We start from the raw sequence: 14,841 nt of genomic DNA on the forward strand, positions 1-14,841 counted from the left end.
AAGGTGGTTTTTAGTTTTGCCTTTGTTTCTCACTACCCTACTCTATTTTTAACTGGCAATAAATTATTTTGCCCAAGCGGAATCTGTTTTGCCTCTGATGGTAACTGGTAAGCAGTCTCCCTGTCTTTATCTTGACCCATGAGCTTTTTCTTCTTATTTTCTCCTCGCTGTCCTGTCGAGGAGGGGGAGTGAGAGAGCGGCTTGGTGGGTACCTGGCAGCCAGCCCAGGTCAGCCCACCACACTTCTTCCCTCTACTGTCTTTAGGCACTGATTGCTTCAATAGACTCTCAGCTTTCTGGTAAGGGCTGTGAATTTCTGTGTGTTTGGACAGAGGGTCCTACTGGAACAGCAACAGTAAAAACTATCTGAAATCTTGTGCTAGTTACAAAAGTTCAGAGACAAAGCCTTGATTGCACAGATACAGCTGCTTGAAGCCACTTAGTCTGGCAAAGACATGAAAGAATAAACTTCAAGCATGCAGTCACAGTTTCTATAATTAAAAATTTACAGGATTACTCAGACAAGTGACTTTTAACTAGACACCATATGGTTATTCCTTATTTCTCTGTTGTCCACAGTAAGTATCTGTGATTGATTGAACTCGTTCTTCACTGTGAGAGCAACACCCTGGATGAGGCTTCTTGCTGCTGACACCATCTCATGTGTATGGCTGCTGTCCCGCTCCGTCTTTGCCATTCCCTAGACTAAACAGCCAGGAAAAACTGAAACGTGCTGACATTTCCTACAAGCTACATCACTGCTCCTGCGTGCATGTGAAAGGGTTCCACCATCAAATGACTCCACCATTTGATGACACTATTTGCCCAAGGATATTTATTTCTGGGCAGCGGCCAGAAACCCCTTCAGCTATCAATACATCTCTAGGAAATAGGTTCAAGTGACCTTCACATGAACTCTGTGCTCCCAACTTGTATGCCTTTGAAGTTTCCAGTTTATCTAGTTTCCAGAATTTTTAACCTCACTGCGCATGAGTCAGCGTGCAACCACTCACTGCCAATTGGAACGTGTGTCCTGAACTTGGATAAACAGACAGATAAAGACAAAATTATGTAGTATCTGTCCGTCTGACTAGAGGGGGAAAGGGAGTTTTGTCACTTGCTTATTTATTATGTGAGCTACAGTATGATTACCGGTGTGAAACTTGACCCCTTTTTGGCTAGTTGCCCCCCAAACTGTGACTGCTACTGGCAATGGAAAGAGCAATGGAAAGATCTCTGAGAATGTAAGATCTCTTACCAAATGGAGCTCTGCCAAGACTCAGGTCACCCGTCTCCCCATCACATCATATCACATCATCACATCACGTCAAAACAGACTCCAAACCCTGAGCTCCAAAGTGTAGCTGAGTCAAATCAAAAAGCCCACGTGCTTCCCCAACGCATCCGTTCCATCCACATGCCACTCAAATGTTTCCCCAACATATCATCTTCCAGAACTTTTAGTAAGTCCTCCTGAAGCTAAAATACTGCACTTGACTTACCTGCCATACAACAAGGTAACTTTTGCTTACACAACATACGGGAAACAGAACTGAATTTCTTAGACTGACATACCTTAAAGCAGCAACTGATTTGATTCTAATCTTGGCCAGAGATAGTGAAATTTGAGAGGAAAAAAAACCTGTGAAATGCTTGAGTGGACACTTAAATTCATCCAGCTTCTTTCTTTTCCATATTGCATTTACTTTGTGCAAACACTCGGCTGACCAAGCCTGACCACATGTCTAACAGGAGGCAAACTGTAAGTTTTCCCATCTTACAGAAATACTTACAGTAAAGCGTGATTTCCTTTGGCATATACACCAAACATAAATTTGGTGATTTCACCCAGCTATCTTTCATCTGCTCTAGTACAACTATTACCATGCCACGTCAGCACCTTCATGTTCTAAGGGCAAAACCTGTTCCAGCAGGGAAGAGGAAGAGTTTTGACAGAAAAATCCATTTCATAAAATAAAAACAACAGCAGAATGAACAGTTTGAAGCAGTAACTATATCTGAAATTGTTTGAAAATATTCAAAAAGAGAAAAATCCCTGCAGGAAATGTTGCTTAGGTGCTGTTTATTTCTCTGTCTTTCAGGAACTTGAGTTTCAAAGGCTTTGGGTACAATAGCTGAGGATATTATGCAATTAGGTTACAGAGTGTGTAGGTGCTAGGATCACTGTTGATGCAAAGGCTGAGTAATTAACAACATGTTCAAAACCATTGAAGTCAGTAAGCCTGGAGTTACTCAGAGATACAGCATTACAAATTGTGAACTCTATTAACATCCATCAAAGAGAGTGATGCATCTTCAGGGAGGGGCATTTGCCACCAGGAAGCTCAAACACGGGCATTTGACCAGGACAAAATGGCCCTCAACATTAACAGCCCAGAATCAGAATTTCAAAGTCAGTGTTATTTGAGAAACTAATCCTGTAGTGAAGTTGGGTGTTACATTTCTGCCTTTTCACTCTTTAAAACTCTTGCCTTGAGCTCTGGTCACTAAGCACAAAACCAAAGAAATGGGTTTGGAGCTCTAACTTAACTAGTGGAAACTCAACTGAATGATAATTAATAATAATACACCAAATATGCATTTCTTCCCATAGATCACAACTTGCTAATAATGAAGATTTCAGTCAGTTTAACCTGATCTCTTAGGTATGTCTAGACTTGGCCAAATCCATGAAGTCCAGAAATAGTTGAGCTAGTTCCAGTGCCAAAACCATTCTATCTACAGGAGCAAGGAGCAACTTTTGAGCAAGGAGTGATTTTTGGGGTAGATTAACTCTTTCAGATCTCAGTGCAAGACTCCTTCTAAATCCTGAAATATCCTGGGCAACTCTACAACGTCCTAAAGCGTACCAGGAAGACGTACCCACAACTCTCCTGTGCTTTGGTGCCTGGGATATCAGCTTTGTGTCTCATCTGTGAGCTTTCACTCATCAGTTACAGGAAACATTTTGTGAGCTGAGTGAAGAGAAACTTGGATTTTTCCACTGCACTCAGTTTTATAGATCACTAATCATAATCTGATATACTAGGAGCCAGTAGTCTGGTCATTTCTGTCAGGCTTTTGTGCTGCTTTGTGTTCAGTAACTCACGTTACCTTCAAAAAACTAGCTTTCAAAACAAATACACAGTGTTTGCAGAAGCCGTTAGCAAAAAAAGCTGGCTGACAGATATATAGTCCTCAAAACATACTCTCCAAACACATCTGCATTTTCTGAACTTCCCTCAAGATTTTTGTTGCCTGCTACCTTTATAATCTAGAAATGAAATAAAAAGTTTTAAAAAGGTAAGTAAATAAATCAGTGCCTTTTATTATAATTCCAGATCACGATCCCTGCTCTTGCAGATGTGTGTGTTAGACAGGAAACATTTTGACCCTTCCAGCCAAACACCAACTCCCACAGCTAACAAACATCAACTTCATTTAATCTATTTTTGTAACTAAAACGCACACCTTGCCTCCACAGCAAATACCAGCATACAGACATCAAGAGCCCTTGCCAGTAAGAAGCTGCAGATTTTTTAATATTTTAGAAAGTACTAATTCTTCTGATGAAAAACAGACTGGTATCGGACATCCTAAACGTAGCACCCGACAACCATGACACGCAGACTCACAAGACCCTTTTGAAACTCAGGAAGAGAAAAGCATGACTACAAAGAAAGACAGAAAGTGAAAGAAGATAAGAAAAACAATTATTAGTGTAATTTGTAAGAGACAAAGTCATTATGGGACTCCCCAGCCTAAGGAAATTCTGAATTTAAAAGAGTGAACCTCTCAAAGCACATTCAACATTCACATTTTTACTACCGCTAGCTTTCTTGGACGGTCGTTTTATACCATCGTTCATCACTGGAAAATATGGTCTGATGTGCAAGCAATAAAACATTGACCAAAATCCTGTAAAATAAAGACTCGTTTCAACACATGAGAACTTTTTTATGGTACTGTAAAAGGCTTGAGCAACTTTTAGTCCACTTCTGAACAGACATTATTTAGCCAAAGGGATGCCTTCTGCCTAGGCGCTGGACCACACCGTGAGGGGCTCTCCTTTCAGAGGAGGTCCTCCCAGTGCTCCTCCCACGCTCCTTCATCCCTCAGCTACCTCATTCCTCCTCTGTGACATGCAGAGTCGCAGGGCTGCAAAGTATGTTTTGCTCTGTTTCGTCTGCTCTCCGGCTGAAAAGCAGCCACTAAGGGGTTAAGCTCAAAGCACCAAGCGGCTGCCTCCCCAGCTGAAGGATTGATTTGATCATTCTTCAGGGATTCCCTCTTGTATGAGTCACTGCTCAGACAGACTCCCCACGCAAGGAGGCCAGGATAATGCCATTCCTCCAGAGACTACAACAGCTGAGGGCTAGCCCTGAAGACGGAGAGCTTGGGACTCATGCTTGGAAAAACATTCAGCGGACCACAATGCACTCGGCAGACTTAAAGAAATTATTCAGACAGAAGGGGGGAAAAAAAAAGGGCAAACAAAAAGTGTTCTCAAACTCCTTGCATTAACCAATTAAGTATGCAGACTAGCATGAATTAGATGAGCTCCTGGAGACTGCCTCCCGGCTTGGGCACTCTACCCGAGTGAGGACTGAAGACATGAACTCATGTAGTATAGTATTTAAATTTTATATAAAAGATACGTTCTCTTTATAAGTGCAATGATTCCTGTGATCTATTGCTTTGTAATAGCTGTGTTTGGCTGCTACCCACTAGGAACGTGATTAACATTTTGAATTCAAAAACAAAAGCGGTAACAGCAGCAAAACTAATGAATGTCTCCAGCTAATCACAAAAGTTCATAACCAGCTTGCTAAGAGAAAGAGAAACTATGCTGGTGTTCCCTCTCTTGACCTACTTTCACAGACGTGCAAGAGCTGAAAGGGAAAGAAACACCGCGTGCTGATTTACAAAAGTGAAGGCTGGTAACGCTTGTTCATTTGACATTAAATACAGCCACTGCTCAAAATTGAGCCGGAGCAGTCTGCCGCTAAGACAACGATGCATCGCGCTTGTTTGCTTCCAACGCATTGAGCTGTGTTCGGCAACGTAGCACATGACTTGTGACAGAAGCCCGAGAAATTGCTCAGCCCAGGTCAGCCGGCAACTTTGCTTTTTGGGTGCCATTCGTAGTGACATGACTGCAGCTCCCGGAGGTGCCGAACGCTCTCGACCTTAAAGGCTCGGCCCCTGCAGTGTACCTCCACCAGGCAGTACTGCCCTGCAGGCACGACAAATCTACCGTGAGACTACTAAAACCAGGCAGGACAGTTTCAGATCAGATCCTTCAATACTGACTTAATGATCTTGATTACTCTTCAACGGTAGCAGCTCACTGACTGGCTCCTGCAGCGTTGCCCCTGACTCCATGCCAGGGGGAAGAGCGCAGGGGATCTCCGGGGGTGCTTCCACGTAGAAGAGACACCCCTGCACTGCTCCATCCTGCCAACCCATGCGCCCAAGGAGTTCACCCCAAGAGCTTTTCAGGGTGACAGGCAAGGCCTTTGGATCATTTTCCTCCTCATCAGCACACCCAGTGTGCAGCAGTACACTCCTTCATCTCCCACAATGGTTGAAAAAATGTTGCTCATATAAATTATTTTCTATTATATGCTGTCTTTGTGCAGCCTCAAATTCCTTTTGCTCGAGGGAGGTATCTGTCTGGTTAAGAAATACAAGGCTGGCCCCAGTTTGCATTTCTGCAACTTAAGGCTATACAGTGAACATCTTGCTTTTAGTGTACTTTATGATAAGGGAGACGGTGTCCAAATCCACACTGTGGTACCTGCTGGTGGGTGAGTAGTGTCACCATCATAATCCCTTGGGATGTGATACTTCAAAATTTGTCCAACTCAGTGAAGGAAGAGGAGAGAAAATAAATATGAAGGAAAGCACCCTTTAACATGGTTTTCTTGCTGTAATGAGACAGATCGAGGACTTTGCTCCTGACATGTCACACTAACCCACTTCTGTGCAGCAAAGGAAGTTTAAAGTAGACAGTCACGTTCTTCCCTTCCCTCATGCTACACAAAGAGCAGAGTTCGGGTTTTTTTAATTGCAATACCACTTTCTTAGCAAACAGAAAGGGTGTTCTGCTCATCTCACGGCCACAGCCCAACAGCAACGTGGGGGGTCACGGGAACGGCACAGACCGGCTCTCGCCAAAGAGCTGGGGCATTACCTCCACCCCACGCATGCTTTTGGTGACTTAAACCTCACCAACCCACGACTCTGCCGGGGAACTTCAGGGAACTCTTCTGCTCTTCCCCTGGGTCAGCTGAGCTCAAAGACTCAGCTCTTCACCTCCAGAGCCTCCCCCGCTCGCCTCGCCATCCCCTCCTGTGGCCCGGCTTCCCATGCCGCCCGCACGGGCAACGGGCAGGAGAATGGCGCAGGAACTCCATGGACATGGAGGGTTAAACATCTGCAGTATCAAAGCCAGCGCTGGCAGCCTGAGGAGCGCCCAAGACTGTTTAAAGTTCAGGGAGGGGGGTTTTCAGCCGGCAGCTGAGGAATCCATGGCTTGTGCCAGCGCCACGGAAACCCTTTCCAAAACAAGGCTCAAAACTAGCCTTCACGATCTCGTTTCAGAGCCTGACTTTGACTCACAGCTCCGCTCCCTCCGCCTTTTACCGCAGGGGCATTCGCGCGTGTTGTGCGTTGTCACCCTGTGACCCACCGCTCCCACAGAGACCTCCTGCTCTGGCCTCGGCTCCCACCCCACGCTGCTTGCCCTGCTTCAGCCTGGCTCGGGACCCTTCCCCAGGAGGACCAGTCCCACCACCAATGCACTGCAGAAGCAGCACCAGTTGTGGGGGCCAGTCGTGTTCAGTTCTCCCCCAGCCCTCAAGGTAAACCAGAAACACGTCCTTCAAATGAACGCTGCAACTCCTCCTCGCCAGCAGCTTGTAAGTGCCACCGGTCTCAACTGCCCCAGAAGGAGACACGGCTGCGCACACATACCACCAGCAGCACTGCTCCCTCTTCCACAAATTACAGAAAGGTTTTAACGAGATGCACCATCTTGCAGGTTTTACAGGGACTTGCCATTGGAGGCTTCGAACACTTTTCACAGGTCCTACCCGGTACAGCCATGGTTTGCTACAAAAACAAATGCCAAACGCTGACCTTCAATATCTACTGTCTACCTGTAACGACACCTGCCACAGTGCGAAACCTCAGCATTAGGCATGGCTCAGATCACTTTCACAGCTTTGCGCAGTGACACGGAAAACATATTACGTGCAGAAGAAAATGTCATTACCGTATTTATGCTTTCATCGTTTGGCAGAGATTTTGAAACAGGGAAAAAAAGGCAGACCGGAGTCTAGATTGAAAAGACATACCTGGTGCTTTCTCCACAAAGATGACTTTGGAGTCTTGCAGAAAGTTATGGCCAGTCAGTATCATTTTTTTCCCTCCAATAACAGGAAAGCTGTCAGTACTTTGCTTCTCCACCAGAGGCAGTTCTTGGGCAGATCTCTGAGCTGGAGAGTTATAAAGATAAAAAAAAAAAAAAAAGCAACCACAAACACACACATACACACAAAAATAAGTAAATACCACATTAGTAAGCAACTTAATGCTTACCCTCGTAAGATAAGCTGAGTTTGATACAGAAACAAAAAAAGGTCAGAAAGTTTGCAGGAAACACGGCTGGTTTTCAAGCGCCTGGATCGTAAACAATAGGGTTATCAAACATCGCAGTACAGATTCAAAAGGCTCACAAAGAACAAGCTGTTTTAAAAGTCAGCCTGATCTGTACTGTATCACAAAGTATATTTTTATTGAAATTTGTTTATTTGAAATAATTCTCTCTCATGTTATCTATAACATATATGCCGTGTGTTTAGAAGGCACACATGACAACATGACCATCCAGGCCCAAAATGTGTTTCAGTCACTATACACTGTACTGCCAATTCTGCAAACTGTCCTGCAGCAGCAGCAGCAGCCACGGGCCTCGCGATCCAGCAGAAGCTCACAGTTTAGAGAGCGTACTTCCACCAGCACCTGAGTGCCAAAGCACACGTGGATCCATGCAAACGGAATCCGGTACTCTCGCGGCACATATTTTATTCCCCCCAACTGGGACACGGAGCAAGCATGGCTGTGCTTCAAGGGATGACGTGACATTCTATCCAGATTACACGGCTCCTCCTGGTGTCACATGCACTAAGAGATGCAGGAAGCTTCTGGCACCAGCTTATTCCACATTCTGCACTGGAAATAACACTAGCACTTATTTTTTCTCCTGTTTTCCGCTCCTTTCAGGAGGCACGTACCATGCTTTTGCTCATTACACAACCCTCAAAACTGCAGTTCACTGATACAAATCCAATTGGCTTCATATTTAGTGCCTTCCTGAGCCTGGCACTTTTGCTCAGACCAGTTCAGGATGTATTCAAATTGTGCCTTATCCTGCTATATAGCAACTGAAAAGCTCTCATCAGCTTCAACAGAAGCAGGATGAAACCACGACTCCTCACATTTTTTGCTTTGTGCGTTAGCCTAGAACTTGCCCTTGAATAAGAAACAAAGGCAAAATTATTCATCTCATACATGTCCTGGACAGAAGACAGGGCTTTATGCCAGTCTATCTGCTATAGGTAAGAAGGCTCTGCTATTCTTCATAAATAACATAGGCTTATCTTAATGTAACTCCCTTCCCACTGCCAACACTCATTTGTTTATTTAAATGAATGACAGTGGAGGAGAGAAGCTATCCCTGTCGGTCTAACAGCACTACCCTTTCCTACAACTTCTGCCTCTCCTGCAGGCTTGGACTACCAGAGCGGCAGCGGTACTACCCTAGGCGAAAGGATGGAGCGCTGGCACTGGTCTGAAAGTCTGTCACCAATGCCACTGCTTTTGCAAAAGGGAATGCAGGGATGCTCTTTGCTGCAGCCTCCCTGTTAATGGTCCCTGAAAAAGCACTACGCTTCCAAGAGATCAAATGCTGACACGCTCCAGGACCTGCCAGACATGTTGTGTGGGATTCCAGCCCGGCAAAGATGCAGGCACAAGCACAAACAAGACCCTCCAGTACGCGTGGAGCTAGGGATGGTCAAGGCATCCTCCCCATCCCCTCTGCTCCCCACCCCCAGAGCTCACCCCCCACATCCCCGCCAGATGTTAAGTTACTCCCTACCCTGTCTGCATCAGAAAGATCCACTTTGTGGAATCCAACAAAACCTTAAAAAACTGTTTCACTCCATCCAGATGACCAAATTAGCATTGGGAGTTAGACTGAAATTCAATTTCCACCACTTACGCTGCGGTCTTAAAGCTACGCAAAGCAAGCAGGTTTTGTTTTGTGTGTGGGAGGATGACAAGGCTTACAGAGCAAGGATGATATAGATGTCTTTGGAGGGTGTCCCAGTGTATCTGATAAAAAGCAGTCTCTTCAATCAAAGAGACCCCAGTGCGGAAACCTGGTTTCTGGAGGTTTTCTGAAGCTGCAGGCAGCTTGTGCCAGTGTGTCAGTTCTAGTATACTGCTAGCTCCTCATCAAAGGGGTTGGGGTTTTGTTTGCTGCTTTTTGCTTTATGATGGGGAGGCAGAGAGTGAACAGGACATGGTAGCTGTTTTCCAAAACTCCTACAGCAGTTACCTGTATGATAGGGAGTCACCAAAAAAAGAAGTCTTGTCCCTTCCAGGTCAGCTGTTAGTTTAAGTGCACTCTTGTTTTAAGTGCGTTCTTTCCTATTGAAATCAATGCACAAAGCTACACATTTTTTTCTAAGACGCGGGTATTTTGTCTTCAATATAAACCATGTGCTTTTGGAAAGCAGATTAAGGTTCACCAACTGGACAGGTAAAGCAAAACCAACGTACAGCATGTCGGTGGACAAAGACTGCGTGTGGGACGGCACAATACCCCGCAAGAGAAGGATGTTTTCTCCTACTTACAGCACTCGATGGGGTTGGAGGCTACTTGCAAGGAGAGGGTCCTGCCATTGGCCTGCGGGATATGAACCCTGAACACCAGCCGCACACGCGTGTTCTTCCGACCGATGTCCGTCTCCCCCTTGCGCAGCTCGATGTCAGAGTTTCGGAGCTTTAATATCCCAGCACAGTCGATGCTATCCAAAAGGAAACACAGAGCAATGCAATTCATTTCAAGCAGACTTCAGGAAGACAGGAGCATGCGATCTCTCTCCTCTTTCCTGTACATCCTTCTTAAAAATCTGAGTCAGGCATGACGCAATGACCAGGCTGAACACAGCAGACTTTGTTAAGGCTAGTACTGGCATCCACAAGTAGCTAAGTAGGGGCTATCTGTAGTAACAGACAGTAGCTGCTGTTGAGCACACAAGTTTAGGATGTTACTTCAGTTCCCAGAGGAAGAAAGTCTAAAAGACTTTCTAAAATGATGGTGCTTACAGATTAACCAAAGCCCCCAAAAAATAGCGAGACCAGAAGAGTCAATGGGATGAGATGGTAATGCACAAAGTGTTACTAACCTGGAATGCAGTATTACTTACAATTGCACTTGTTACAGCTAATTTGGAGAAAAATCTGACTTGATTTTTATTCTAGGGCAAAGTCCTGAAAATGCTTATTAATGAGCACAGCTCTCCCTGGGGTCAGTTCTACTGTCAAGGTGTTTGTATTTGAATGAGTTGGAAATACTCCCAAACTGAGTGTCAAGCTGAAGCTCTGCATGAAAAAAACTAAACTCAGAGTCCTCCCTCCACATTAGGGAAAAACATGCTTTTCATCAGATAGAACTGTTACTGTTTCTGACCTCTCTCTCCTTTTTTTAACTTTGCTTTTCTCCTGGATGAGTTTACAAGTCAGAATTTTTGTCAAAGCAAATTTCAACAGAGGAAGTTCCCAGAACAAAAGATATATAAACATATGCACTCAGAAACCCACTGCAAAAATACCTCCGCTTTGGCCACAACTACAAAGCCTACATGGCAATTTCTTCTGGGTACTGGTCTCTGGCACGCATTTTATTACACTGAATATGCATAGTTTAATTTTATTTTGCATTCAAAGAGTTTAATTCCCCCTCCAGAGCTTTGAAGTTCTGTTCTGAAGCAAACTGCAAACAAGAACTATGGCAGCACAGTTTTGATCTGCATTTTTTCCAAAGTATGGATTTCAGAATAACAAAAAGGCCCTTGCTGGTATGATCAAAGAAACTAATGAAAGTATTAAAGCTTCTCAACAACACGTATTAGCAGGTGAAGCCGTAAGAATTATGAAATATTTGTCCCCACATCAACATTCTACGCAAAGATCCATAACGTACAGAAGAAACAGCGTGCTTCTCAATATTGTCTCTCCTATAGCAACACTTGTAAAATAAATAAAAAGTACTTAATGACAATTAGTTCAGAGCCAGTAAAGTTCAGAGGAGACAAAGCATTGAAATTCAGGCTTGTAAAGTCTGGGACATTAAAATCTGAAGTCAATAGGAGTAGCTAAATGTGCAAAAGTTTAAATGTGCAGATGAGCTTCAGTGTTTCACTGAATTAAGGCCTGAATACACAAAGTATGTGTGAGAAAAGTCCTTGGCTCCAAATTTCAATTCATTGTTAGTGCTACATGAGGTTTTAGACTACTGACGTGTAAGGCTTATATATGCCAAAGCATTGTTTGTGGCTCTTGGGAGAGCTCTACTACGATCTGGCATGAATGTCACAAAAATATTCAGCTTGGCTCCCAAACTCTGTAACCACCTTTATTCTAGGGAGAAAGATGATTGAAACGGTAATCATGTTCCTAGATGGCCAAAAATGTGATTCCAACTGGAAAAATAAAGGGCCAAATAAATATGGCGTGGGTACAAATTGGTGAAATTTCAATAACCTCAATGGAGTTGTGCCAGCTTACGATGACAGCAAAAGGGGCCAATAATTTTGCAGGCTTGTCGTGACTTTTAACACAATGCAGTGACAGAGGTCCTCGGGTCTTGAGTGATCACCCTAAGCCCAGCTGGCAATGCAGCTAAACACATTCTAGCTCTTCTATTTACATGAGGCACCCCGGGGCATGTTGTACATGACACTGCAAACCAGCTTCTAATAACCACTACATGCGGAAGGACTTCAGGTGTCTGATACCATTTTTCACTTTATTAAGGCACAGCAAACTGTCTGAATAACAAGAAGTGAAACTGTGATTTTAGTAAGCTCCCTGGGATTTTCCCATGGTATCTGGTTTGGCGGGGCCACGATTTCTTCCTTGCTTTCTGTCTGTCTACTTACTTATCTTTCTGTCTCCCCATACATACACACGAAGGTGCATGCATCTATATATAAACATGAATACATTCACATTTTTACACACACCAAGAGTTGTACATGCACGCAAGCACACACAAATTCCTCCCAAGGCAGATGCCTCCTGCAAGGGCTAGGATCATTTGAACGAGGCGGGCAGAGCGGATGGGATTAAATAATGTGGAGGGTCTCATGTATGTCACATACACAGAGGGATATTTGAACCTTTATATACAATCCTATAATGAAATTTAACTGTGTGTAATGGACCTATGGGGCACTTAATTATCACTCAGACTCCTACTAATTCAAAGATCCTAAGACATCCATGCCTGCTTTTCTGCGTAGGACTAAACTTACCCCAGTTTAATAACTCCAATCTGTAAGCTGTCACCTTTACTTCTTAGTTCTAGAAGCTTTGCTTCTAAACAAATGCCATGAAAAATGCTGATTTTTATTACGTAAGAAATAAGAGTGGTTTTATTCATCTCAGAAAACTACTAGGGTACTTGGAAATGCTCTCTACGAGTTTCCTTTGACATCCAAAGATAAATTTTAATAGGCCCTGTTCCTTGTGCTAGTGCGTATAGGAGCAAGAGGTGTCATATTTAGAAACTAAATGCAGGAGCTGAGGTAGGAGATATTTACAGCTTGGTAACCGAGATACTTATTTTAAATGGCAAATAAGCACATTGGCTGAAACTCTAGAATGAAAGCAATCGGTTGTCATAAATATTTGTGAAGTTCATTTTGTTGTTAAGCTGATTAGGGGCAATTTGTCCTGGCAAAGTTGTGAAAACCTACTATTACAGAGAATACTTAAAAACCCCAAAATACAGGAGAAGGAAAAGTGTGTACAAAAATAAAACCAAAACCCAACGCAGAAGAAATGAAGTGAGGCAACCAAGAGGAAACTGCTAGGAGTCAGATATGGTGCCTGGGTCTTACATTGCTCTCATGTTGTTCTCTGGAAGAAGTGGAATTTCCAGGACTTTGGTGTTGGAAAGTATTGTTTCGTGGCTGGTGGTGGAAACGGTCTTCCCGGTGATTCGATGAACCTGGTAGAAAGCATGGGGTCGCAGCAGGCGGTCGTCTGCAGTCCCAATGAACAGCTGTAGCGTGAGCGGCTCGCTTTCTAAGTAACCATGTAGCTGGCAAGAGAACAGAAAACGCCCACTGAGCACCATGCACATAAACTGCTAGGAATCAATTAAATTTTTATAAGCAGGAGAGCCTAATTCAAGGAGAGAACTTGTGACAGGTGCTATGTGTTAAGTTCCCCCCTTCCATTTTTCCTGTAACGTAATATTGGTACAATAAAAAGGTGCACTCAGAAAATGTCTCATTATCCTGAAGGACCTGAGGCACTTTAGACGGGGTGAGCTTTTGAGGGCTCCTGCTACGTCCACAGAAAACTTTGCATAAATTCTGCCGTGGTGTTTGGCAAAAACCACAATGAAGTCAATGTTCCCTCCCAGTACTGAGCGTGGCAAAACCACCGGGGTTTGCGAGTGGAAAGGACACAGCTCATCCATCCCCAAGCTTCCTGGGTCATCCCTCGTGCAGCAGCAGGCTGCTGCTCGTGACACGTCCCCTCATTAACTGATTTTTATGCTGGTAAATACCTCCTGGGCCAGCGTGGAGACAGATCACATATACACAACTAGGAGCTCACCATGTGTGTCAAATTCTTGTTATAATCGCACAAAAATCTCATTGAAGCTACTGGGCCTGACTTGAACCTCATCCATGTTACAGTGACCGCTCTGATGACAACACAAGTTATTTCTGCCACTGGCTGGGGACGGAGCAGGAGCAGAGCCTGACCTCATCCCCACCATCTCCTGAAGAAGCTCCTCTGGGTACACGCTGGTGTGAAGGAGACCACGGGTGCTGGCCCCAGAGGAGCTCCAACCTCCGCTTTACGCTGCCATCCAACCCTGGGAATTGAGCCTCACAGAAGTAGTTATTTTGCAGTAGTCAGCTGTGAAGCCTCGTCCCATGGGAAGGGAGGATGCAGCAACTATAGGAGAGAGGAGCGTGGGCAAGGTGGGCTGTCCCACGAGATGCACCATCACAGAGCAAACCTGCTCACTTTGTTGTAGGTTCGGTTTCCTCTGTGAATGGTTCAGGTGGGTTTGGGCACGAGTTATCCACCGTCACTAAATGCGATAGATCAAAATTAGACTACTGATTGTGATTTTGAGAGGAGAAACAATTTTAGTTTATGGTGCTTGTGAGCTCAAAGCTAAATAAAGCTGAAAGCAAGCGGTGAAACCTGTATCAAATGTTGTCGATATTTGTGTTTCGCTTGCTTGCTTTCACTCTCCTTAAATCTTAAAAAGTAATTTGTGGCTTCATAATAACATAAGACCTATCTCTCCAGGGTATTTTACCTTCTGACAGCAGGAATGCTATTAAGAACAAAGATCTTGAGTCACTTTTGCTCCCTGAGCACTGCAAAATTCTGGTGAGTGCAAACACAGGCACGAAGCCTTCCCACTGCTATCAAACACACTGGTGGCAACAGGAATGCAAAACGGCAACTTTTCAGGTACCACGGTGACCAATGCATGAGCAAGGAAGGACC

At 44.3% G+C, this 14,841-nt stretch overlaps 1 protein-coding gene across 1 annotated transcript in view; it reads right to left on the reverse strand.

Moving 5' to 3' along the window:
• NFATC1 (nuclear factor of activated T-cells, cytoplasmic, calcineurin-dependent 1) overlaps positions 1-14,841 on the reverse strand; it is a 103,551-nt gene that overhangs the window by 54,286 nt on the left and 34,424 nt on the right. The window contains exons 3-5 of the mRNA XM_010577049.1: positions 13,200-13,402; positions 9,928-10,100; positions 7,362-7,502 (exon numbers count right to left, since the gene is read on the reverse strand). Of these exons, the coding sequence (XP_010575351.1) occupies positions 7,362-7,502; positions 9,928-10,100; positions 13,200-13,402 (517 nt within the window). The remainder of the gene's footprint in view (positions 1-7,361; positions 7,503-9,927; positions 10,101-13,199; positions 13,403-14,841) is intronic.

The sequence above is a fragment of the Haliaeetus leucocephalus genome, unplaced genomic scaffold, assembly GCF_000737465.1.
Source record: "Haliaeetus leucocephalus isolate CR32 unplaced genomic scaffold, Haliaeetus_leucocephalus-4.0 Scaffold41, whole genome shotgun sequence".
Taxonomy (NCBI): Eukaryota; Metazoa; Chordata; class Aves; order Accipitriformes; family Accipitridae; genus Haliaeetus; species Haliaeetus leucocephalus.